We start from the raw sequence: 27206 nt of genomic DNA, 5'->3' as shown, positions 1-27206 counted from the left end.
GGTTATGCCTGTTTCCTGAACTTAAATTTATATTAAAAACGTGACTTCTTTTTTGCTATTAATAAAATCTTCATTATAGTCCACTATGGTTTTCGACAAGAGTCGTGAAAATTGTTGGGTAATTGATTTTGCACCACCAACCAATCCAGCTGCTTGCGGAGCTCCAGTTTGGGCAACTCTACACATATAGTTTCACTGGACATGTGGTTGAGACGTGATTGGCCCATGGGTCACAGAGTGAAATCTTAGGAAATCTAAAAGCTAGCGTATTTGGCAAAATCTAAATCAAGAACAAAATAGACTATCCAATAAAGTGTCAGTCCAGAGAGGCCAAGCAAAGAGAAAGAAACCGCCTAGAAAATGAGAATAACAATAACGACAAGATAATAACAATAATAATTGCCCCTTAGTGAGTATGTTTTCCTATGGGAAGGATTTATATACATAGTCTTGTTAATCCTTGAATAATATTCATAATAATCACAATGCCTAATATCTACTTTGAAGACTTATTTCCCAATCTCCATTCCAAGAGCCTTTCATGTACTGTCTCATTTAATCCTCTGAAAACCCCCATGAGATAGGTACAGCTATTATTATCCGTATTTTCCAGCTGGGTCACGGAAACCCAGGGTAGTAAGCACAGCCTGGAGAGAAGACTGGTGCGTTGTCAATAGCCATGGTTCCTTTGCCCTTCAACTTTCCTTTCCGTTTACTTATTTTCATTTATTCTTTCGAGAATTCTGAGCTCTGGTTTCACAACATGCTGTCATATAGGATGCCATAAGAGGGAGGTCCATCTTTTTTGTTCTTTGTTTCATATGCACATCTTCTCTCATATGCCACGTCTGCAAGTGTCTGCTCCATTATTACCTTGTCCATAGTCTGTTCTAAACACGCATCATAGATACACCATCTGAAGCAGGAGAGAAGAGAAAGGAGATGAAAAAGGAAGTAAAGGAGGGGAAACGAGAGAAAAAAAGAAAAGAAACAAAAATTATCTGAACTCTAGATTTGAAAAATAGATACTTTGTCTCATTTTTCCAGTTAAATACAGATCTTCTATCACAAAGCAAATACTTCGTTTCAAGTATGTGAATAGATTGGTCCTTAAAAAATGTCCATCTGGTTAACTTGAGGATGAAGAAGATGGGGTGGAATGTGTCTGGCTCTGCAGCCCCCGCACTTTCATCTGGTTGAGATTTGGGCTTGTTTTCCACTCATTCCAGGCTTGTGCCTCTGAGACGCGTTTCCTCTGAGAAGGGCACATACGCCCTCCCATGGGTGACTGACTTCAGTTCACCAGCACCCAACAAAGACTGGCACATGCTTGTTGATAATCTCTCCAGGATAGCTGTGCAAAAGACCATGCTTTTTGCCCAGATTTTTCCACAGAATACCGATTCCTGCAGGCACTGCATCCGGATGCTGCAGCTCATTTCCGGCCGGAACTTAGCCATCCCTCTCTCCAAGAACTCTTGTCTGTCTTCCTTGAAGTCATTTTTATTGGGATTAGCATTGGGTATGGAGGCCGAGACACATTCCCGAGCTGCCCCTGTGATGGCATTGGCTTTCTGGGATCACTGGACTTGGGTGGGGGGAGGGGGATGGTGGGTAGCTTTGAATTTCTCAAGCCCAGAATTTAAATTTGAACTTGAGCCACAGGGTCACAATGTAGCAAGTCACTTTGTGCTTCTGGAACTTTAGGATTTGTGCACTGAATGCCTCTCTGCCTCCTCCTTTATCGCCAATACTGCTCAGCCTGGGGCTGGCCTCAGGAGGACGTCGGTGCTCTGTCAGTGGGGCATGAGGCACTCACAGTGCACGGCGCTGCCCAGGTTGTGCAGACAGTGATGTCGTCCCTTCAGTCACTCACTCATGCAGTTGCTCTGGGCCAGGCAGGAATATTGTCACGTGATTCCTGTCCTCTAGTAGCTTTTCATCCAATGGGAAAGTGGGATATAGAGCTGATCATTATAATTTATTGTAGCACATAAAGTTGCTTGCACTACCCTGCAGCCTACTGGGGGTATCTGTTATGTGCCAAGCGCTTTTGGCACTACTTTAGTAAGATTCCATTTTCCGTCTGGTCTGCACAGCGTGTCTGTGTGGTCTGTGCTGTTGTGTCAGTTTTACTAGCGAACAAATAGGCTCAGAGCAGTGAGGTAGCCTGGTGAAGGTCTCACGGTTCTAAGTGGGAGAGCCTTGATTCAAACCCAAGTTAGCTACCAGAAGCCCTGGATCTTTCCAGAGCTGGACCTGACTTTTGTGGAGCTGCATTTCTGACCTTTTCTTATAGTCCTCCTGTAGACTCCTGGAGGAGAGGTTATTGTCAGTTAGTGTGACTTTCTCTTCAAGTATTTTGAAGCAAATGCAGTTGACGGCTTTGGAAGGCCCTGGAGAGAAACGCACGTGTGTCAGTAACTGATAGGCTCTCCGTGTAGACTTTGGTGTGTCCCCAGCATTTCACTTGGCTGACTGCACCGACTTCATGGATACAAAGGCCAGCGCTGCAGGAGCCAGAGCCGCAGCGTTCCCCATCCTGCCCGGGCTCCACTGTGTTCTTGTATACCCTGCTGGACTCCTTCACAGCTTCCCAATTACATTCTTGCTTCTCATCTTTCCCCCTCTAACCCCCATGTCTCAGTGAGGCCAGGCTGCTATCACGAAGTACCGTAGACAACGGAAATTTATTTCTCGCAGTTCTAGAGGATGGACGCCCAAGATCCGGGCGCCAGTGTGCTGAGGTTCTGGTGAGCGCCCTCTTCCGAATTGCAGAGGGCCAGCTTCTCCTCGTGTCTTCACATGGCAGAACGGGAGGACTCTGGGCTCCTTAGACCCTTGTAAGGACACTAATCTCATTTGTGAGGGCTCCACCTTCATGACCTAATCACCTCCCTAAGTACCATCACGCTGGTGGTTAAGGTTTCAGTGTATGAATTTGGGGGGGCACACTCAGTCCACAACACCCTCTCTAAAGATTGCGGCTAAAGCAGTCTTTCTAAAACTTAGACGTGACCCTGTCAATCTTGATAGCTCTCCAATTCTCTCTAAACTCTTTGGGGTGACGTTTATTTAGACAACCAGTATTTATGGAGTGCCTACTCTGTTCAAGGTACTGTTCTGAGTAAGAAAAAGGCAGTGAATAATAATAATGGGGCCTCTCAGTCCCCCATCCAAAGATCTGTCCCCTTATCAAACTTACATTCTAACAAGAGGAGACAAGAAATACACAATAATGTGTAAAAGATAAAACAATAAATAAATAAATTTTATTTTATGGTTTAAGTTGTTAAAACTAATAGAAGATGAAATCTTGTGCGTTCAGGTGAGCAATTTGCAATTTTAAATAAGGCAGTCAGAGATCTCATTGATGTGATGTTCAAACAACGAGCAAGGGAAGAGAGTCAGCCATTTGGAAACCTGGAGGAAGGACGTACCGTGCCAAGGGAGTACCCAGTGCAAAGATGCTGTGGGCTTTGCTGGCCTAGGGTATTAAAGAAATAGCAAGGAGTCCATGTGGATGGAGCATAGTGAACCAAATGAGAGTTGTAGGGAATAAGTTCAAAGAGGTAATGGGGGCTATATTACTGGCCACTGTAAGGATTTTGGCTTTTACTCTGAGTGAAATGGGAAGCCACTGGAGAGTAACGAGGACAGGAGAGAGATGATATGACTTAGGTTTTTAAAAAATCATTCTGGCTGCTACCTGCTCCGTTGGGGATAAATTTGAGTGGGAGTCGGGGAGATGCAAGCAGGGAGACCAGAAACAGGCTATTGCAGTAATCCAGCAGAGAGATGAGGATGACAGCAGAGGAACTGGTAAAAACTGGTCAGATTTTTAGATATATTTTGAAGGCAGAGCCAACAGGATTTCCTGATGGATTGGCTGTGAAATGTGCGAAAAAGAGAGAGGTCAAGGTTTGCGAAGGATAGCACTGCTATCAATGGAGAAGATGGATTAGATGACAAGGAGGCAGCAGGAGGAAGGAGTCAAGAATTGCTCCCAGTTTTCTCACTGTAGTAACTGATACACTCCCTAAGTTGATCCTTCATTGTGTGTCTTCATCTTGGTAAAAAGCGCCATCATTTATATCTTTATAAAAGCCAGAAAATTAGGATTAATTCTTGGCTCCTGCTTTTCCCTCTCTGCCCACATCCAATCCATCAAAAAAGTCCTATTAATTCTAACTCCAAAATGTATATCACCAATCCACCTATTTTTCTTCATGTTCCCACCCAGCACCATTGGCCAAAGCACCATCATCTCTGTCCAGGTCTCTGTAAAGTGCATCTGTGTACACAGCATATAGTCAGGTCTTGCTTTTCTGTAGTCAGAATTTCTGATTTTTACTTAGGATGTTTTAAGTCTCTACATTTAGTGTAGAGATAAATATGGTTGGATTTAGGTCTTCCATTTTGCTATTTGTTTTCTGTGGCCATTCTGTTTTTTCTTTCTCTGTCTCTTTTCTGCCATTTTTGGGATTAATTGGATATTTTTCCATTTTCAGAATTCCATTTTAATTTCCCTGTTTGTTTTTTAGGCATCAGTATTTGTGTTCTTTTTTAAATAATTTCTTTAGGAATTACAATAAATATTCTAAACTTTTCAGTCTACTTAGAGTGCATATAGTATAACTTCATGTAAAATATAAAAAGAATTCACCTTCTAAGTTCCACCTATCCCCACCCCCAGCTCTTTATGCTGTACTTGTAATGTGCGTGATATCTACATATGCTGTATACCCAATAATACAATCGTTGTTGTGTTATTGGCTTTAAATAGTGTATTAGTCTTCTCAGGATGCCGTTACAAGGTCCCACAGACTGGGGTGGCTGAAACAATAGACATTTCTTTTCTTACAGTTTTGGAGGCTAGAAGTCCATGGTCAAGTGCTGGCAAATTCAGTTTCTGGTGAGAGCTCTCTTCCTGGCTTGTAGACAGCAGCCTTCTCACTGTGTCCTCACGTGGCCCTTCCTAGATGCCTGCAGGGAGAGAGCGAGCTTTGGTGACCTTTCCTCTTCTTCTAGGGACACCGATTCTATCAGATTAGGGCCCCACCCTTATCTCCTCACGTCACCTTAGTTACCTCCCTAAAGTCTCCATCTCCAAATGCAGTCACAGGGGGCTGGGGCTTCAGCATCTGAATTTTGGGAGGAGACAATTCAGTCTACAACAAACAGTCACACCTATTTGAAAGAAATTCTGAGAAACAAGCATAATCTTTTCTATTTACCTACGTATTTTACCATTTCCATTGTTTTTTCTTTCTTTCTAAAATTTCAATTTCCATTGGGTATTTCCCTTCGGCCTGAAGAACTTCCTTTAGCATTTCTTCCAGGTCTACTGTCAAAAAAACAGCTTTCTTTTTTTTAAAATAAATTTATTTTACCTTCTATCTTGAAGGGTATTTTTTCTCAATGTAGAGTTCTTGGTTGACAGGGCTTTTTTCCCTTTCAGCACTTCCGATGTCACTGTATTGTGTCCCAGCACCATCGTGTGTACTGTTCTTCTCCTGTGCACAGTGTCTTATATTTCTCTGACCACTGTCAAGATTCTCTCTTAACCTTTGGTTTTGTTGTAGTGTGCCCAGATGTGATGCTCTTTGGATTAATCCTTCTCCCAGGTTTGCCAAATTTCTTGAATTTGTAAATTGCTGTCTTTCACTAAGTTTGGAAAATGTTCAGCATTTATTCATTTAAATATCTTTTCTGCAACATTTGCTTTTATTCCTCCTACTGTGACTCCAATTACACATATTTGAGAACTTTGTCTACTGTCCCACATGCTGCTGAGGGATTCTGTTTTATTCTCAATATTTATCTCTTTCTCTCCTTTTCTCTCTTTCAATTAGATACTCTTTATTGGTCTGTTTTCAAGTTTATCGACTCTTTTGTTTGTCATCTCCAATCAGCTGAGGGGCCCATCCACTAAATATTTATTTCAGATGTTGTATTTATCAATACTAGAATTTCTATTTTTTAATAGTTTATTTCTTTGCTATTTCCTATCTGTTTATTAATTAGGAGAATATTATCCTTTGTATCCTTAAGCATTGTTAAACTACTGAACTCTTCTACTTCTAGCATCTGTGTCATCTCTGAGTCATTGTGCACTAAATGGCTTTTCTCTGAAGTGTGGGTTCCATTTTCCTGTTTCTCCATATGTCTAATAATTTTGGGTCACATCTTGAACATTGTGATTGATATATTGTAGAGACACTGGATGACTTTTTTTTCTCTGAAGAATATGGTTTTTGTTTGTTTTTAAGGGGTAGTTTATTTGGCTGAATTCAAAGTCCAAGTTTTGTCTCTCCTGTGATGAGCACCTACTGAAATCTCTGCTGAGTTCTTTCAGCTGTAGCTGGACTACTTATAATGTATTTCAGAGGACACCCAGGGATTAGAGCAGTGTTTGAATGCATAGTGTTGAGCTCCCTTTCTATGTCTCTCTCCTCACTGATCTCCCCCCACCCCTTACTTTCTAGCTGCTATGGTTGCCTTGAACTCTGATCTCTCATTTTCTAACTAGGAAGGCTGCATATTTCTATCTGCATATTAGCTATCCTGCATGGCATTGATTGGGGCCTTCCCTCAGGCAAAACTCGGTGAAATCAGGAAACACACGTAGTACTGTTTTTTCTTTCCACATGTCTACTCCTGTCCAGTTTCTACCTAGTTTTGGTCACTTTTCAGTGTCTTCAGAGAATTATTTCAAATATATTGATCAGCATTTACAATTGTCATCTGTGGGAGAATGGTATGATATGAGCTATTCAACCAGTATAAGAAGTGGAACCCCTGAATGATTCTTGTAAAGTAAGTAAGATTACTTTACTCCCCTGATTGAAGTCCTTCCATCTTCCCATTGTGCTTAAAATAAAGTCTAAGCCTTAGCCACAGCCTGCTTGATTGACCACTTTCTAACTCTTTATCCTCGTTTTACACAACTTTCCTACTTGCTTACTCCAGTCTAATTTCACTGGACTCCTGTCAATTCCTAGGGCATAGGAAGCTCTTCCTTACTACAGAATCCTCACATTTGTTATTCTCTTTACTTGGAGATTATTGGTTCTTTTTTTTTTTCGTGTCTTAGCTTAAATTTCACCCTGTCTCCTCTGAATCCTCTATCTAAAATCGATGTCCTTATTACAGTAACCCGTTTTATCTCCTTCCAAGCACTAATCACTCTCTCTAATTATTATACTTATTTGTTGACTGTATATTTCAATAGAATGTAATTTCCATGTGGACAGAAATGACATCTATCTTAATTGCTACTGAATTCCCTGTGCTCGGTTACTGTGATTAGAACAGAGTAGGTGTTCAATTACCATTTGTTGACTCTATAAAGGCCTTTATCCATCTAGACTCTATTTGAATTTTGGCATGCCCATTTTCCACTCCCAGGCAGAGCTTTGTAAGAGCTTTGAGAGAGCTTTTATTTATCTTTGTGTCCTGAATTATTAGAATGATGCCTAGCACAAGATAGCCATATATCACATTAGTTTCATGAATAAATGAACTAATTAACAAACTGTAAAAATGCACAAAGTTACCAACTTGGGTGGCGAATGAAACAGACTAAACAAGCTCTGCGTTAAAGCAGAATTTATCAACTTGTAAGTGAAACTGTTCCATGTAAATCTAATATTAAAGTTGTAAAAAAGAAAACCCATCATTTATATTTTTTTCCAGGAAAAAATTGTTATTCTTAGGAACCATTTGGTATTGAAACCCACAATCCTTTCCAGCAGCATAAAAGAAATTATCTGGGTTTTCTTCTTTCATTAGATTTTCATGAGAATTTCAAGGCTGGAAAAAATCAGGCAAAATGTTTTTGCTTTGAGATAAGAAAAGTAGGTAAGTAAAGAGCTGAAATAGCTTATATGAAAAAAGTGACATTATAGATAGAAGCAAACGGAAAAAAGTCAGTTTTGACAAGTAGTGAGCGTGTCTCTGAGCCTAATGATTTCTTTACTCTATTTACAAAGCAAGGTAAAAGACAGCCTCAAGGCTGATACATAAAACTTATTTTAATAGAGAAAACCCATCATGCTATAAGATAGCTTTTATTAGTAAAATGATCATAGAACCTAAAATTCTTAAATTCTGGTTGCTTTTGTTGCCTGTGAACTCTTTGGCCACAGTTTTGATATCTCAGGCAATGCCATTCTCTATAATTTTACAAACACTTGACTGTTTGTCATATTAACTGATTAAGTGTTTTAGAGAAAGAATTAGAAATGGTCTCCTCCAAGGTCACAGCCTGAGCGCTCAGAAGCCCTCGACTGTGCTCTCTGCCGTATCAGGTCAAAAACTCAAATGCCCAAAGCAGTCAGACAGAGAGCATGAAGGATGAACAGACTAAGCAAAGAAATGTTTTTCACTTCCACAGAGAGCCTTTCTTTCACCTCATAGAACTCTAGGGCTGAATTCCATGTTCCCTCCTTTGACAGGGAGAGGGGCGTAGAGAAATGGACCTTAACCAAAGTAAAATATTAGTGCCATCGTGATAAACAGATGAACTCTGGTGTCTGTGTGGGGAATGACAGGGAGGAGAGGTGCCTCTTACAGACTGAAGGCTGCAGGCCTGTCTGAAGGCATCGGTCATCTGCTGATTCTTGCCATGGGGTTATGGGTGGCCAGTGTCTTTCATTCACCAATTCTTCAAGAGAAATCAAAATCTGGATTTTAAGGGAAATCTCTCAATTTTAAAGTATTGGCTCATTTTTTAAAACATTGTATACCCCAAATAAAATACATCTGTGGGCCAGATGCCACAACATACTACCCGTTTATGAAATATTGCATTTCTATCTTCCCATGTTCCAAATGCAGATGCCACCTTTATAAGGAAGGGCCTAGAAATCCAACCCTAGCTATGTATTATAAGGTGGCCTCTCCCTCTAGATCTGGACCTAAAAGCCATCCTGAGGATCTGTCTCTATCCAGCTCAAGCTTCCTGCCTATCCAGATAGTCTGTAGACTTTTCTGCCTACTCTGCCAGCGCCTGCTCTCAGAGCTGAAATCTAGGAAGATAGAGGAAACAAGAAAATAGTCATAGCACTAGACTAACCCTGTACATTTCTAAGACAACCACTTGGCAGATACAATCATTGTGGTCAAACTGGTTATTTCGCTGGAAAGCAAATAACCACTAAGGGGACACTGTGTCCTTCTGTGCTGTGCTAAACACGCTGGAGCACAGGACGCAAATAGAGAGACCAACGCCAGGAGGGCACTCTGGGCCTTGGAAACGAATGCTCAGGTAGTTGACAAACTGGCTTGTTCTTTGCTAATCAGGGCGGACCTTTACCACCAGATGCTGTGAAAAACAAAAAGTGCAGCTGACCATTCGAGACCCTGTTCTTCCAACCATTTTGACCCTTGTGATGGTACCCCTGTCTTTTTAATAATCGATTTTATGAACAGAAAGCCACCTACATACCAGGCAATTACCACAACCTTCCCTGCAGAGCATATTTTCTTATCCCATTTTACAGTTGCAGGAGATGAGACTCTCAGAGGTCAAGTAACTTGAGTAACTTGACCTCTCAAGTAACTTGTTACTTAGAGTTCTCCAGAAGTGGGGACATGCCACGCCACGCAGGGCCACATGGGAAGCGCGAGGCCTGTTGCTAGTTGCCTGGTCCCTGGCGCTGGGGTGATGAGCAGGGAAATCTTGGCCCATACAGGAGTGGTGGGGAGGCGGGCTTTGGATTAGTCAGTTCGCATGTTGCAGGCATGATCAGGGGTGAGCTGAGTCTTTTACTATCTCTAGGAATTGGCCAGCCCTGGAGGGACACAGTCTCTCCAGAGTCAATAAGCCTCCAGATATCAGAGCGTCAGAAATACAGAAAATGAAAAGACATGATTAATATGGCCACATTTCCTTTTCTTTCTTTTTTTTTAAAGAAAGTAGTGCTTTATTTATTTATTTGCAGGGGAAGATTTGCCCTAAGCAAATTTGCCAATCTTCCTCCTTTTTTCTTCCTTCCCCCCTCCCCCTGCCCACAGAGTCCCAGTACATGGTTGTGTATAGTCGTAGGGTCTTCTGGCTCTTTTATCTGAGCTGCTGCCACAGTGTGGCTAATGACAGACAAGTGGTGTGGTTCCAGCCCCAGAAACTGAACCCAGGCCACCGAAGCAGAGCGTGGCGAACTTTACCTGCTAGGCCAGCAGGGCCGGCTCCACATTTTCTTTTCTTAGACACAAAAGTTCAAAGTCATCCTTGGCTCTGATTTACTTATATTCTGTAACTGGCTAGTCACTAAATTTGTTTTATTTTCTTTAAAGTGTATCTCATTCGTTCATTCATTCGAGATGCTAACATTGTTGTAGGCACTGGGGAGTGGGTAATAATGAGACTCTTGATTGAAAAGAGCTCAATGTGTAGGCTAAAGTAGTACCTTGTCTGAGTTTCCTGCTCTCTATACCTGGTCATCTTTCTGTCTTGCATCCCCTACCAGACTAGTTTTTCTTAAATTTTCATCATTTTTCTCCTCAAATCAAAATAATTTCCTATAGCCTCTAATCCAATAAATCTACAAACACTTATCTGGTTTTCGAGACCCACTGCATGTCCCCGGCCTCCTCATTCATCCAATGTTTCCACCACTTCATTTATTCTGTAATTTAATATACAGTTACCCAGTGTGTGCCCTGTACAAATAGACACAAATGTAAAGTGTGTGGTAAGTGCCACCAGGAAGTACATGGTACTCTGTGGCCTGTGCTTCCATTACGGTTTGTGCCTCCTACATTTATTCAATAAGTATTTATTGAGCACCTGTGATATACCAGGCACAGGGCTTGACCAGCCTCCTTGCCGTCCACAGCCACACACACAGATCTTTCCGTCCTTATATCCCTGCTCATCACAACCTCCCCTCTGGCCTCCAGTCCTTACTCCTCTAAATTCCGCCTGTTCTTGGCCTCTGAGCTGAAGCCTCGCCCTCCACAACTAGATAAAAATTGCCAAATCATTGACCTCTTTCTCTGTGCTCCTATGTATTGTATGTGTTGTATTTCTTATCTTCCACTGTGTTCCCAAGCCTGGACACAGCACCGAGGCATCAGGCTTGCAGAGAAGTCTGAATAGCTGCCTTCCTGCATGTACCACACGTGCTGGGTTCCGTGCTTCCTCCTGGACACTCAATCAAGTTCCCTTCTCTGAACTCCGAAAGTGCTTCCCATAGAAATTAGTGTCAAATCAAGTCATGCCGTTAGCCGTCACTGATGCAAACTCTCCGAGGTCCAGAATGTGCCTCGTCACAGTAACCCAAAGCTGAACCTGGAGGAAGTCAACATTCAAAACTTACATCGGGGCTTTTTCCCCGTTGAAATGACCAGTTGCTTTGGTATTATTTTGAAACATTTCTGCCAAACTTGACAAATGGAATTCAACAGCTCACAATATACCTGGAAGTTTAGTGGACAGTATGGCATAGGAGTTAAGAACAGGGACTTAAGATGCAGAGAGACCTCAGTTTGAGAGGTCTCCGCATCTTTCACTTACTCCTCTGTGACCTTGGGTAAGTTCTCTAATCTCTTTTAGTCCCAGTTTTCTCATCTCCATAGTGGAGAATAGCATCTTTTTCATAAAATTTTAGCTTAGCTTAGCATTGATATGTTGTAAATGAGTCAATAAACTTTAGGTGATATTATTTATGCTGTTGTTGGCCTTATGGAAGACACTCTGTATGTCCCAGCGATCTGGTTTTTAAAGGAGGCTGGGGGAGGACAGGGGAGGTTATTGAGGCTCAGAGCAGTTAAGTGATTTGCACAAAGTCACACAGCTAGTTAGTATCAGAACCGGAATCTGCACCCAGCCTCTGTGGCTCCAGAAGAAATTGTCTTCCTCTTTACAACCCCAGCTCTCAGGAAACATGCACAAAGGGACTATCTCCATGAGGCCAAAATAACCAGTTGGTTCATAGTTGGAATGAAAGTAAGTCGGTCATATTGGTTGTTCTTGAGTCCTAGAGCCTCATGTAAAGCTTGAGAAAATACACAGATTAGGTTCAGGGACTCCAGCCCAGTGTGGGTGTGTTTCAGCCAGCGGAGTAACAACATGGGGAAGCACTTCTCTTCCTGATGCATATTGCGAATCATTTTCTTGAGAGCTAGCAAGTGGATAAGGAATAAAGACCCAGCCATGGGATTTCACAGGAGAAGCTGCCGTCTGCAGAGCTGACAGTCCTGTCCTTGCAGAGCCACCTCCCTGTTTCCATGTGATGACTTTTCAACAGTGGGTCCCTGACAGCTCTGGGCGACTCTTTCTTTTTACCTGGGACTCCCACCTCATTGTCTCTTTCACTGAACCTCTCCATTAGTAAGACGCAGTGAGCAGTTGGAGTCTGACCTGCCCTGGGGAGAAGCCTGGCTTAGGAAACAGCGTGAGGCAGAGCTTGGTGCTCCAACACCTGGCTTCCCACCACTGCTTTGAGTTGCCCTCCTTCTTGGCCCTGATAGTACCTGCTGCTGCCAGTTCAGCCTTGGGAGTTCCAATGCCTGCTACTCTTCTCTTTAAACTTCTTTGTTTTACAAATCCAAAAGGCCACACTAGGTTAAGAAAGCTAGATTTCTGAAAGCTGAGATGCTCTTGCTGAGTTAACATTTTATCATTTTTAGATCCTCTGTGGACAAAGAGTTGAAAGAAATAGATATCATAATAGATCTTTTTCTCAGAGAAACTATAAAATTGACCCATCTCTCTTGTTTTTCAGATAGACCATATGGTACAGGGCCATGCTGCCTTCCCTGAACTGCAAGCCAAGGCCGCCGCCAGGTACCTGCCCTCCCTCCCCCACAGTCCATGAGGGTGCACAGGGGCACTAACTTTAGGCTCCTATGTGAGTCTCCAGTCCTGTGGGCAGTGAAAATGCCTGGTAGTCCTTGGTGATAAGATAGGCATCTGAATGACCCAGAACATGCATGTATTGATTTCTAAGAGAACTCAAAGAGCCTAGAGGTCCCCCAAGAACTTGCCAGGGACCACAGGTGAGACACTCTGATACAGAAGGAAGAGCATGGATTTTGGAGTCAAAACTTGTTGGGTTCAAATCCAGTTTTTCTCTTTACTAGCTGTGTGACCTTGGGCAAATTACTCAACCTTGTTAAGCCTACCTCTTCATCTATAAAACCAAGGATAATAACTGATATGAGTGATTTCCAGGATGTGTTGTTAAGTGAAAAAGGCAGAGTACAAAGGAGTGTTTATCGTATGCTCCCTTTCGTGTAAAAAGAAGGCAACATAAGAAAATATATGTGTATCTGCTCATCTGTGCAAAAGAAATACAGGAAGGTTAAACCAGAAACTGAGCTTGGTTGCTATAGGGGGTAGGTGGGAATGGGTTGGAAAGAAGAGAGGAATGGGAACAGGGTGGAAGCAGGGAGCAACCCGTCTCTGAGTATACCTCTTCATGTAACTCTAACTCTTAGAACCGTGGTGATGCTTCATGCCCCCCTGAGCACAAGTAGAATATAGACAGATAGATGGATACCAGGATATATGTGGGTGGTGGAGTTGGGCAATGAAATACAAACAGTAAAAAATGAGCCTGTTGTATTAATAATAAATAACATAGCCACACTAAATGGGGTTGGGTAAGAAAAGAACTAAGCTAAGTAACTTTAAGAAAGAATATTTTGACAGTATGCTGTATGGCTGAAGATAAAAATAAGTGTACATAAATATTATATGCTAATTACCAGATTTGTTTTTCATAGATGTGTGGGTTAGCTATTCTGAGAACCCTTTATGTGTATACCACAGTTGAGCAAATAAATACATACACTGCGGATAATGAGGGCCAGCTTTCCCACAAAGAGGAATGAGGAGGGTTAGAATGAGCCCTATGGTAATGGATGGAAATCAGAAGTATCAGTATCAACTGGTGATTTTAAATATATATATATAGCTGGATATAAATAGAAGTAAATATAGCTGCGTATATTTGTGAGTATACATACATATATTCCATGGCTCTCTCTGCTGAGATGGCCTAGAAGCAATGACACCCTAGTAGCAATGTACACACCTAGCACCCAGGTCTTGGTTTCTAAATACCATTCTCCTTGTTCTTCAGTAGAAGTAGTCAGGACTTCAAGACTTCTTGGAAAAAACAGCCAATTCCAGGGCTAGGGTAGGGAAAATACATGAATATTTTGTGATGCCAGAAAGCAAGGAGATACTTCAAAAGAAACTGTGGAAGTACACAGGAGCTAACGTTAACAATCTCTCAATGGCCTAATTGGGGACAATTTGATCAGCAGAATAAATGATAGTATAAAATAACTCTGTGATGCCATACCAACATAAGTAAATAATTGAAGAAATAAATAAATAGGAAAGAAAGCACAGATGTTCCTGTCCACTGTAAGTACAATGGACTTAAAATTAGTAAATGTAGAATAAATAATGGGAATAGAAAATCATCGTTAGGCAAACACCACAGTAATAATTATTGCAGGTAAGAATCGTCAATAGATGCTAAAATTAGTGAGTGAGAGTATGATGTCCAGCAGGATATTTGCATAGTCCCACATTATCTTACCACAAGATATGCTTACTAATATAAAAGGAAAAATAGTTACTTCACAGTGGAGAAGTCTGGCAGGCAATACCTTACCTATGTAATAAAAGTTAACAATACTGGCAATAAGACACATCAACATCATAAACCCCTTTTTATGATGCACTGAGAAGGACACACCATCATTTCTGTGATATTCTTGCCAAAAATGCATGACCTCAATGTAAACATGAGAAAACGAGACAAACCCAAACTGAGGGACATTCTATAAAATTATTAGCCTATATGCTTCAAAAGAAGATTATGAAACTTAAAGAATTACTCAAGAATTGTCCCAGACTGGAGGAGACTAGGGAGATGTTACAACTAGAAAGAATGTAGTATCATGAATTAAATCCTGCACCAGAAAAAGGACATTAGTGCGGAGAAACTGTCAAAATTTGAATAGGTTTGTAGATTAGTTAATAGTATTGTAGAAAGATCTCATCAAGATGGCGGTGTAAGCAGACTCTGAACTCATCTCCTCCCATGAACACAACCAGGTTACAACTATTTTTGGAAAAATTACCCTGTATAGAAAACTGAAAACTGGATAAAAAGAGCTCCCACAACAAGGGACAGTTTTGACTAAGGCGGAAGGGGCAGAAATTCCTGGTGATGAGAGAAAAGCCACCTTTTGGAGCAGCAGAGTTTCTCAGCCAGCCAGGTGGGAGCCACCCTAAGGTACACAGCCCTGCCTGGAGGAGTGAGGTCCGGAGCGGGGTCTGATACTGCTATAAGCGTCCTTCAGATGCAGCCCAACTGAGACGAGTATCTTATTATCTGGCTTTGCTGGCTAGTAACTGCAGCAGGGAATACCCCCAGAAAAGTTATCAGACAAAAGCTGAAAAGACCCTGGTCTTGAAGGGCCCACAGACAAACTCACCCATCTCAGCAACCTAAAATCACCAGAGAGAAGGCTGACAGTCCTTTGGTGAAAAGAGACTCACCTGGTGGGCTCTGGGGGTATCTTGGTGAGAGGAGGGACCTCTCCAGAGACTGAGACATTGGTGGGGGCCATTGTTCTGACCTGGCCCAGGCGTGCTGACACAGACCCCAGCAGACGCCATTGAGGTTCTCCCCCTGGCCTGTTAGCCCAGGGGGCTGCCACACCCACTAGAGCACAGATTTAATCCAGTTCATCCAGGGCAGGCAGCCCACCCTAGGGACCCACCCTGCCCAACAGCAAGCCCTCAGGCTACTTGTCAGCCTGCATTGACTGGATGCCTTGATCCTCTACAGGCAGGTGAGTGTGTCTGCCTCTGTGGGGCAGGGCCTGTGTGAGGACCAGGTGAACTGTAGGGGGCATTGGTGGAGAGGTGGGGGCACCTGCAGTGGGGCATCAGGGTACTCTCCAGGGGATTAGGAAGCATGCACAGACCAGGACTGTCTTGATGGTGTCTGTGGTCCTGTGGGGGGTGAGGCTTATCAGAGGCAGAAGACCTGTGCTTCACAAATAGCCATAAAAAGGATCAGTCCCACCTTCCAAAGCCTGAAACAATTGAGTTCCCCCATGCCTAGGGCCAGCCCCACTCAGCTGCACTCCTAAGAGAACTGACAACAGCCTTGTGGGCCTGAGGCCTATAGGAACTATAAGCCCCTGAGCCTGGCAACCAGCTATACTGGGTACCTACCCAAGTAACAAGAAAACTGCAACAAGAGTGTGCTGTTAGACCTTGTAGCCAATGGTGCTGAGGCTCGTCAAACCAGATTTACAAACAGCTGGCCAGGGAAGGAAAGGCTGGTCTCCCTGGGTACCTGCATTAAGAAAAACCCTGCCACAGCAGAAGGACACAAGTAGCCCACAAAGGTCTTTTGGACTACTGACAAGAGGGAAGCACACTGCTGAGCCTCAAAAGGCATCTCTTACATAAGGCCATTTCTCCAAGATCAGGAGATGTAGCTGACTCACCTAATATATGGAAATAAGCAAAGAGAAAGAGGCATAATGAGGAGACAAAGGAATACAATTCCAAGCAAGGGAACAGGACAAAACCCCAAGAAAAGGACCAAATAAAACAGAAACAAGCGACCTACCCAACAAAGAGTTCAAACAAAATCTCATAAAGATGGTAACAGATATTGGGAGGAGACTGGATGAACACAGTGAGCTCATCAACAAAGAACTGGAAAATATAAAAAAGAACCAATCAAAAAAGAAGAATGCAATACTGGAAATGAAAGTTCACTAGAGGGACTCAATAGCAGAGTAGAGGAAACAGAAGAATGGATCAGTGAGCTAGACAAAAGACTAGAGGAAAACACCCAAGCAGAACAGAAAAAAGAAAAAGGAATTAGACAGAATGAGAACAGTCTAAGGGAACTTTGGGAGAATATCAAGCATACTAACATTCATATTATAGGTGTCCCAGAAGGATAAGAGAGAGACAAAGGGGCAGAAAATTTATTGAAAGAAATACTAGATGAAAATTTTCCTAATCTACAGAAGGAAACACATATTCAAGTACAGGAAGCACAGAGAGCTCCAAACAAACTAAGCTCAAAAAGGCCCACACCAAGGCACATTATAATTAAAATGTCCAAAATTAAACATAAAGAGAGAATCCTAAAAACAGCAAGAGAAAGGCCAGAAGTGACATACAAGGGAAAGCCCATCAGGCTATCAGTGGACTTCTCAGCCAAAACCCTACAGGTGAGAAGAGAATGGCATGACATATTTAAAGTGCTAAAAGGAAAAAACCTACAGCCAAGAATACTCTATCCATCAAGGTTGTCATTCAGAAGGGAGGGAGAGAGAAAGAGCTTCCGAGACAAGCAAAATTTAAAGGAGTTTATCACCAAGAAACCAGTTCTACAAGAAATGCTGAAGGGATTTATTTAAGAGGGAAAGTGATGACCACAAATACGGATAAAAAAATTATCAAAAAAAAATGACCTCCGCCAAAAAAGCCATGCAATAAAGTCACTGGTAAAGGTAAAAATATACTAAAGCTAGCAGATCAACCACCTGTGAAGATAAGATGAAGGTTAAAAGACAAAAGTACTAAAATTACCTATTTCAATGATAAGAGGGTAATGGATATCCAGACACAAAACAAGAGATTAGGTATTATTTCAAAAACATAAAATGTGGGAGGAGGGGAGTGTAAAAGTAGAACTTTTAGAAAGAGGTTAAGCTAAAGAGTCTATCAACTCGATATAGACTGTTATATACATAGAATATAATATAGGTTCCTCATGGTAATCACCGATCAGAAACCTATAATAAGTAAGCACAAAAGTAAAACAGAAGAAATCAAACATATTACTGAGGAAAGCCATCTAACCATAAGGGAAGAGAGCAAGAGAAAAAGAAAGGAAGAACTACTGAAACACCCAGAAAAAAAATAGTAACAAAATGGCAATAAATACATATTTATCAATGGCTTCTTTAAATGTCAATGGTCTAAATGCTCCAATCAAAAGGCATATGGTGGCCAATTGGATAAAAAAAACAAGACCCATATATAGGCTGCATACAAGAGACGCACTTCAGACCTAAAGACACTCACAAACTGAAAATGAAAGGATGGAAAAAGATATTCCATGCAAATGGCACAGAAAAGAAAGTGGAGGTAGCAATACTTATATCAGGTAAAATAGACTTTAAAACAAAAACTGTAAGAAGAGACAAAGAAATGCACTACATAATGATAAAGGGAACAATCCAACAAGAAGATATAACACTTTTAAATACCTATGCACCCCACATAGGAGCACCTAAATATATAAAGTAATTATTAACAGACATAAAAGGAGAAATAGACAGTAATACAATAATAGTAGTGGACTTTAACACTCCACTTACACCAATGGATAGATCATCCAAACAGAAGATCAATAAGGAAACACTGGCCTTAAATGACACATTTGGCCGGATGGACTTAGTGGATATATATAGAACATTCCATCCCCAAACCACAGAATATACGTTCTTTTCAAATGCACATGGAACATTCTCCAGGATTGATCACGTGTTAGGCCACAAAACAAGTCTCAATAAATTTGAGAACATCAAAATAATACCATGCATCTTTTCTGATCACAAAGGTATGAAACTAGAAATCAGCTACAGGAAGAAAACCAGAAAAGCTGCCAAAATGTAGAGATTAAACAAAATGCTACTGAACAATGATTAGGTCAATGAAGAAATCAAAGGAGTAATAAAAAAAATTCCTGGAAACAAATGAAAATGAAAATACAAGATGCCAAAATCTATGGGATGAAACAAATGCTGTTCTATGAGGGAAGTTTATAGCAATTCAGGCCTACCTCAACAAAGAAGGAAAATCCCAAATAAACAATCTAACAGTACATCTAAAGGTATTGGAATAAGAAGAACAAACAAAGCCCCAAATCAGCAAAAGGAAGGAAATAATATAAATCAGAGCAGAAACAAATGGAATAGAGACTGAAAAATAGGAAAATAATGAAACCAAGAGCTGGTTCTTTGAAAAGATAAACAAAATTGACAAACCCTTAGCTAGACTCACCAAGAAAAAAAGAGAGAAGGCTCAAATAAATAAAATCAGAAATGAAAGAGGAGAGATTACAATGGACACCTCAGAAATATAAAAGATAATAAGAGAATACTATGAAAAGCCAAATGCCAACAAATTGGATAATCTAGCAGAACTGGATAAATTCTTAGAAACATACAACCTTCCAAAACTGGACCAAGAAGAAGTAGAGAATTTGAATAGATGAATCACCAGTAAGGAGAGCAAACCAGCAATCAAAAACCTCCCAAAAAATAAAAGTCCAGGACCGGATGGCTTCTCTGGTGAGTTCTACCAAACATTCAAAGAAGACTTCATACCTATCCTTATCAAACTCTTCCAAAAAATTGAAGAGGAGGGGAGGTTTCCTAACTCCTTCTACGAAGCCAACATTATCCTGATACCAAAACCAGACAAGGACAACACAAAAAAAGAAAGTTACCAGTCAATATCACTGATGAACATCGATGCAAAAATCTTAAACAAAATACTAGTAAATTGAATACAACAATACATTAAAAAGATCATAAATCATGATCAAGTGGGTTTCATTCCGGGGATGCAGGGATGGTTCAACATCCGCAAATCTATCAATGTGATACACCACATCAACAAAATGAAGAATAAAAATCACATGATCATTTCAACAGATGCAGAGAAAGCATTTGACAAGATACAGTATCCATTTATGATAAAAACACTGAATAAAATGTGTATAGAAAGAAAATACCTCAACATGATAAAGGCCATATGTGACAAACCCACAGCAAATATCATTCTCAACAGAGAAAAACTGAAAGCTATCCCTCTAAGAAGAGGAGTCAGACAAAGATGCCCACTGTTACCACTCTTATTTAACATAGGGTTAGAAGTCCTAGCCAGAGCAATCAGGCAAGAAAAAGAAATAAAAGGGATCCATATTGGAAAAGAAGAAGTGAAACTATCACTCTTTGCGGACAACATGATTTTATATATAGAAAACCCTGAAGAATCCGCTAAAAAACTTTAGAAATAATAAATTAATACAGTGAAGTCACAGGATACAAAATCAACATACAAAAATCAGTTGCATTTCTATACACTAACAATGAAGTAGCGGAAAGAGAAATTAAGAATACAATCCCATTTACAATTGCAACAAAAAGAATAAAATACCCAGTAATAATCTTAACCAAAGAGATGAAAGATCTATACACCAAAAACTATAAGACATTGTTGAAAGAAATCAAAGAAGACACAAAGAAATGGAAAGATATTCCGTGCTCTTGGATTGGAAGAATTAACATAGTTAAAATGTCCATACTTCCTAAAGCAATCTACAGATTCAATGCAATGCCTATCAAAGTTCCAACAACATTTTTCACAGAAATAGAACAAAGAATCCTAAAATTTATATGGAACAACAAAAGACCCTGAATAGCCAAAGGATTCCTGAGAAAAAAAGAACAAAGCTGGAGGTATCACACTCCCTGATTTCAAAATATACTACAAAGCTGTAGTAACCAAAACAGCATGGAACTGGCACAAAAACAGACACACAGGTCAATGGAACAGAATCGAGAGCCCAGAAATAAACTCACACATTTATGGACAGCTAATATTCAACAAGGAAGCCAAGAGCATACAGTGGAGAAAGGAGAGTCTCTTCAATAAATGGTGTTGGGAAAACTGGACAGCCACATGCAAAAGAATGAAAGTAGACCATTACCTTACACCAAGCACAAAAATCAAGTCAAAATGGTTTAAAGACTTGAATGTAAGACCAAAACCATGAAACTTATTGAAGAAAACATAGGCAGTACACTCTTTGACATCGGTCTGAGCAGCATATTTTCAAGTACCATGTCTGACTGGGCAAGGGAAACAAAAGAAAAAATGAACAAATGGTACTACATCAAACTAAAAAGCTTCTGCACAGCAAAGGAAACCATCAACAAAACGAAAAGACAACCTAACAATTGGGAGAAGATATTTGCAAACCACATATCAGATAAGGGGTTAATATCCAAAATATACAAAGAACTCATACAACTCGACAACAAAAAAACTAACAACCCAATTAAAAAATGGGCAAAAGATCTGAACAGAGATTTCTCCAAAGAAGATATATGGATGGCCAACAGGCATATGAAAAGATGCTCAACATCATTAGCTATCAGGAACATGCAAATCAAAACTACAATGAGGTATCACCTCACTCCGCTCAGAATGGCTATTATCAACAAGACAGGAAACAACAAATGTTGGAGAGGATGTGGAGAGAAGGGAACCTTCTTACACTGCTGGTGGGAGTACAAACTGGTGCAGCCACTATGGAAAGCAGTATGGAGTATCCTCAGAAAATTAAGCATAGATCTACCATATGATCCAGCTATCCCACTGCTGGGTATTTATCCAAAGAAGTTGAAAACACAAATGCATAAAGATATGCACCCCTATGTTCATTGCAGCATTATTCACAATAGCCAAGACTTGGAAGCAACCTAGGTGCCCATCAAGAGACGAATGGATAAAGAAGATGTGGTATATATACTCCATGGAATACTACTCAGCCATAAGAAATGATGACATCCGGCCATTTGTGACAACATGGATGGACCTCGAGTGTATTATGCTAAGTGAAAAAAGTCACAGGGAGAAAGTCAAATACTATATGATCTCACTCATAAGTAGAAGATAAAAACAAACAAACAAAAAAACACATAGCAATGGAGATTGGATTGGTGATTACCTAGGGGAAGGGGGGGGAGGGGAGGACAAAAGGGGTGATGAGGCTCACACGTGAGGGGATGGACTAGAATTAGTTTTTGGGTGGTGAACACGATGTAATCTACACAGATTTCGAAATATATTACGATGTACATCTGAAAGCTATATGATGTTATAATCCAAGGTTACTGCAATAAAATAAAAAAATTTAAAAAGGTATTGTATCCATGTTAATTTCTTAGATGATGAGTGTAAGGGAAGTCTGTACTAGTTTTGCAACTTTTCTGTAAATCTAAAATTATTTTGAAGTAAAAAGTTTGAAAAGCAATAAATGAATTTCATGGTAATATTTATTTTGGGCTTTTTAACAAAAGTTAAATATTAATATTATAATATTTCAATATTAATATTAACAAAGAGACCCCATGTAGCCAGTACATGGCAAAAGAGAGACCGTCTAAGCTGGAGGTTAGTATCGACTGTGGCGCCAAATTGACTGTTTCTTCGCTTCACCCCTTGGTATCTGTGTGACCCTGGGCAATTCACTTAACCTCTTTGCGCCTTAGTACTTCACTGTAAAAGGAAATAATAACAGTCAACACCTCATAAGGTTGTTGAGAAACTTAAATGAATTCGAATAGGGTCTGGCGCATAGTGACATTGTTGAGCTGTAATAGGTATTCAGTAAGTGATATAGTGGTAGTGATAGAAGTTATTGTTATGGTTGTTGCAGTTACTTATATTAGGTGTTTTCAGTCCACAAGGGACTTACATTCTCACAGGGAGTCACTCTTGCACAGAGCAGAATGAAATGCACACTGTACTAGATTAGAAGCAGTGTGTCATCAGCTGGAGAGAAGGAAGCCTGATCCTGACAAGGAGTTTGAGATGCTCCATAAGCCTTCCCTTCTGGGAATCTCTAGTTACAATGCCATTACCACTGAGGGGGTTCCCACCACATAACAGCGTCAGCTAGTACTTTAGTTAGCTGAGACACCACATAGCTTGAGCAGGGGTTCCTAACTTCAGATCATCAGTGAACCCGTTAATTGTGTGCAGAGTTTTGTTGATTATTTACTTGCTCATATATTTCTGTGAAGAGGGGTGATAGCTTTCGTCAGATTCTTGAAGGGATCCAGCATTTAAAAATCACCAACCCAAAGAAAAGAGGACTAGAGTTAGAGTTCCAAGATCTGGATTCAAATCCCAGCCCCAATGTGCATCATTGTATGAACCTCAGTTTCCTCATCAGATCGTAGGATAGTAGCTATGAGACAATGAGCCCCGGATACCTCTGAGGGCTTATTTTGGGTTCAGGGAGGTAATGTATCTTGGAAGGCTTTGTAAACTGTACCAGGACAATGACGACAACTATCGCTACTCCTGCTGCCATCATAGAAGAGAGTTTGGGTGGTGGTTGTTCCAGGGTTGAGCGGCAGGGATCAGTCATCCGCAGCCTGCCCGGCCTCGTGTGGAAAGTGTGGTGGAGTAGCAAGAACACTGGGCTGGGGATGAGAGGTCTTGGGTTCTTGTGCCACTCTTGCCATAAATGTCTTGGTGACTCAGTTTCCTCACTCATAAATTTACAGTAATACCACCCTGCTTCACTCATTTTCCAGGTGTTATGAGAATGAAGGTGGATCATAGAAATGCCAATCTCTGAAGATCTTAAACCTCCACACAAACCTAAGGGATAGTTTAGTCTTTGCAATGAAATACTTAAAATTTCCAGAACTTTCTTCTATGGCTGAACCTCATATGAGTGGTTTTTATTGAAAATGGGGAAGAAGGAAGGATTTATGGATTAGCATGCAAACTCAGAGAAAGAGCAGCATAGGGTGATCCAGGAGCAGCAGTTTGTGCAATTCAGTCTTAGAGTCAGACTGGATCTGAATCCCAGCTCTTTCACAGGCTGATTGACTTCACACCCTCTTCTGACTACCTCCCTGTAGTTCTCCTTCTCTTTAGAAGTAAGTTTCTCCAAAGTGTTGCCTGTACTCTTGGTCACTATTACTCATTTTGAATTCTGTCCAGTTTGAATTCTGTTACCATCAACCCCTGAAACATTGAATGTTAATGTCCTCAGTGACATAGAGTGTCTTCTGGCTCCCTTCCTTAGCTCTCAGCAGCATGTGGCACCAGTCTGCCACATGCTTCTCCTTCTTCTCCTTTTAACACTCTTTCCTTGGCTTTCCAGAATGTCACCCTCTCCCAGTTTTCCTCCTGTATCTTTGACTCCTCCTTCTTACTCTCTTTTTTAAACTCATGGTCCTTTTCTTGACCATTAACATCAAAGTTCATCACAGCTACATTCTTGGCTCTCTTCTCTCTTTGCTGTCTCTTCCAACATGATCCTATCTACTTTCTTGGCTTCATTTTTTTCTATGTTTTGATGACTCCAAAAGTTTATGTCCATCTCACATGTTTAGTATGTATTCAATAAATGTTGGTTCTCTTCTCTTCCATTTTCCTTCTATTGTTTTGCAAAGGAAAGTGTATCTGTATGATATCAGATCTGTGAATAGAATATTCTAAGTCTATAGGACCCATTATGCTTCAGGTCTTAGAAAGAAGTAAGCATAGCTGTTATTAAAGTGAAGTGGGCTATTTGGAAGGGATGACACATCCCTTGGAATCAGAAACTATAGTCCTCTTTGTGTATGACTTGGGGCTCTCTGAAAACAGCAATGCAGGTCACCCCTATCTCAGAGCTTAGAATCAGCAAATCCTATTTGAAACTGTGGAAACAAATGTTGATAAATAGCAGATTTACTGTTTTATACTTTTGGTTTATCATGGTCCTTTTAGGCCCCATCCCTGAAGACAGATGTTTTGGGAGCTTATAAATTAAGTAAACAGTAACTAGATGTGCCTGTGCATGTAAATGGCAACCGGAGTCTCTCTCTGTGTGGGGCCAGATATCCAGGTATTTCACTCCTTAGCCAGAGTCTGCCTTATATTGATTATAACTTCAGCTCTTTTCCTCTAAACTGCCCATTATTGTCCTAATTCTCTTAAAGAGCCTTCGCTACCAATGTCTCAGAATGAGGTTCTGCTGGTGGCAGGGTTTGGTGGGAAGATGTTAGCATAATCCATAAGTGCTGGATGCAAGGTTGGCAGCAGAGCCAAGGCTGAGTTCCAGGTCCTCTGACTGTCTGATGAGTGTCTTATGAGCACTTAAGATACAAGAGTGAACAAAGCAAAAAAAAGTCCCTACTTTCATGGAAATTATACTCACACACACACAGACACACACACGTGATATACTCCACTTCTGAAGATTGCTCTCACTTTCCATTCGACTCTTGTGTTCTCACATTGCTCCCTTGGCCTTTATGGCTTCTTCCACCTCAGTCCCTCAGTCTGACAACTGGGGCCATCAGTCTGTCAAGTACTTACTTAGGCTTCCCTATGCTAGGGCAATCATAGAAGCAGAGAGGAAATATTAACACCTTTTATCCCCTAGGATGTTCCAGGATAATCAGTAAGTTCTTGAAGGCTCCTTTGGCTTCTATTTTGCATGCAAGGATAAGAAAGTGCTCAGGGCATTGGGGTCCTCCCAAGAAGACTTAGGGCTGTGCTGACTTAGGAAATAAATTCTCCATTTTCTGTTTCTCAGCTGGTTGCCTAGAGCCCAGCACACTGCCTGGCATGTAAGTGGAAAGGGGTGGGGGTCACAAAATGTTTGTTCCTTTTCCCTGCCCCCTTCTGAGGGGTACACCCAGGCATGTCTGGAACACTGTGTCCCTGTGACTCCAGAGATCCACCCTTTGGCAGCCCAGTGCTACAATGAGATGTAGAGGTATAAACAACCCAGAAATTCTAGTTCTAATGTTTTGTTTTGGGTCTGCATTCATTCATTATACATTTCAATAACTATGCATTGAGCACCTGGAAGGATGAATAAAATGCAGCTCTTTCCTCGAAGGAGTTCAGATTCCAGAGACGGATACAGATCAAGTAAAGAGGCAATTATCATACAGTGGAGGAAATTCCTTTCATCTATTTGATGTATACTCTTGTGTGGTACTATGTGCAAGTTCTCTGCTAAATCCTGAGTATATAGTGGTGATGGTCTGCCTTCGTGTAGCTTAAAGTCCAGAGGAGGCCATAGGTAGTCAACAAGTAAATAAGTCTCCAGTGACTACACCTGATGTGAAGGAAACTAACAGAACGCAGTAATAAGTTATCAGGGCAACCCCATTGAGACGGGGCGGTCAGGGAAGCCCTGGCTGCTGGATGGACAGCTCAGATCTGAAGAGTGAGAGGAGCTAACCGTGTGAAGAGCAGAGAAGAGCGCTCTAGGCTCCGGGACTGATATGTATGAAGCCCTTGAAGAGAGGCTGAGGAATTGATACTCGGCCACAGACCACAGTGAGCAAGGGGGGCTGGGGATGAGGGCAGGGTCTGGATCACCCAGGGCCTTGTAAGCCAAGCTGAGAAACTGATTTTATCTGGAGGCCAGTGGTTAGCCATTGCAGGATTCTAAGCAGGGAAATAATGCAATCAGTGTTATCGCAGAAAATCTTTTTATTCCCAAACCAGAGAGCACAGATTTTACTATCAAACCCCCAGCACAGGTGATGAGGGCAGGTGGCATACCACTCCTGAGGGTACTTGAAGATGTCAGGATCACTCCTGCTTCCTCTAATGAGGCTAGGATTGGGGATGTGAGGAGGGGAGCTGAAGCAGTTGTGTTCACTGTAGGTGCCATGTGAGCATGGGCAGTGAAAGGAGCATATGTCCAAGAATAGCCTCCAAGGGATAGGATGCTATCAAAGATGAGTCTGGGATGTGGTTGACATAGGCAGGTAAGGAAGGCAAGGAAGAGAATTCTGAGTAAGAGGGAGCAGAATAGGCAAACATTCTGAGGCGTATGATGAATATTAAAAGTAGTTTAGTGTGGTTACAGCATGGCGTGTGCAGGGGTGAGGAGGGAGCAGGAGTGGAAGACGTCCACGTAATATAGCGCAACGAAGGGAAAGCTGGATGATGAAGAGCATCTTACGCCAGGCAAGGACGTCTGTGCTTCATCTTGAGGACAGTGGGGAGGAGCCACTGAAGAATTTTAGGTAAGGTGGAGTCCTAATCAGAGTGGCATTTTAGAAGAATCACCAGGAAGGAGTGCAGCAAAGCCCGTTGCGGGGAGGGGTCCAGATTTCAAGAGGGGAGATAAGTTAGGAAAGCAAAGCTCTAATGCAGCCATTTGAATGCAGCCTGAATAAAGAGAAACAGTTGAGCTGGAGGAAAGTTTGCTCATTAGAGGAATATTTAATATAATAAATTGACAAGTCGATGAAAAATTAAATTTGGGAGCTGAGAGGGAGATGGAGGAGTCATCCGACTCTGACTCTGCCCCCAAATTGTTGCTTAAACCGCTTAAGGGAGATTGGCTTTGATTAAACCAGGGGACACAGAA

The 27206-nt window shown here is 41.3% G+C and overlaps 1 protein-coding gene across 36 annotated transcripts in view; it reads left to right on the top strand.

The window, feature by feature from the left end:
- The window catches only part of FGGY (FGGY carbohydrate kinase domain containing), a 377677-nt gene that overhangs the window by 249395 nt on the left and 101076 nt on the right, over positions 1–27206 (top strand). For all 36 annotated transcript variants that reach the window (XM_070591700.1, XM_070591756.1, XM_070591722.1 and 33 more), the window contains one exon: positions 12732–12793. In XM_070591700.1, the coding sequence (XP_070447801.1) occupies positions 12732–12793 (62 nt within the window). The remainder of the gene's footprint in view (positions 1–12731; positions 12794–27206) is intronic.

The sequence above is a fragment of the Equus przewalskii genome, chromosome 2 (genome assembly GCF_037783145.1).
Source record: "Equus przewalskii isolate Varuska chromosome 2, EquPr2, whole genome shotgun sequence".
NCBI lineage: Eukaryota > Metazoa > Chordata > Mammalia > Perissodactyla > Equidae > Equus > Equus przewalskii.
Note: the sequence above shows the minus strand (reverse complement) of the source record. Positions and strands in the feature narration are given on the sequence as shown.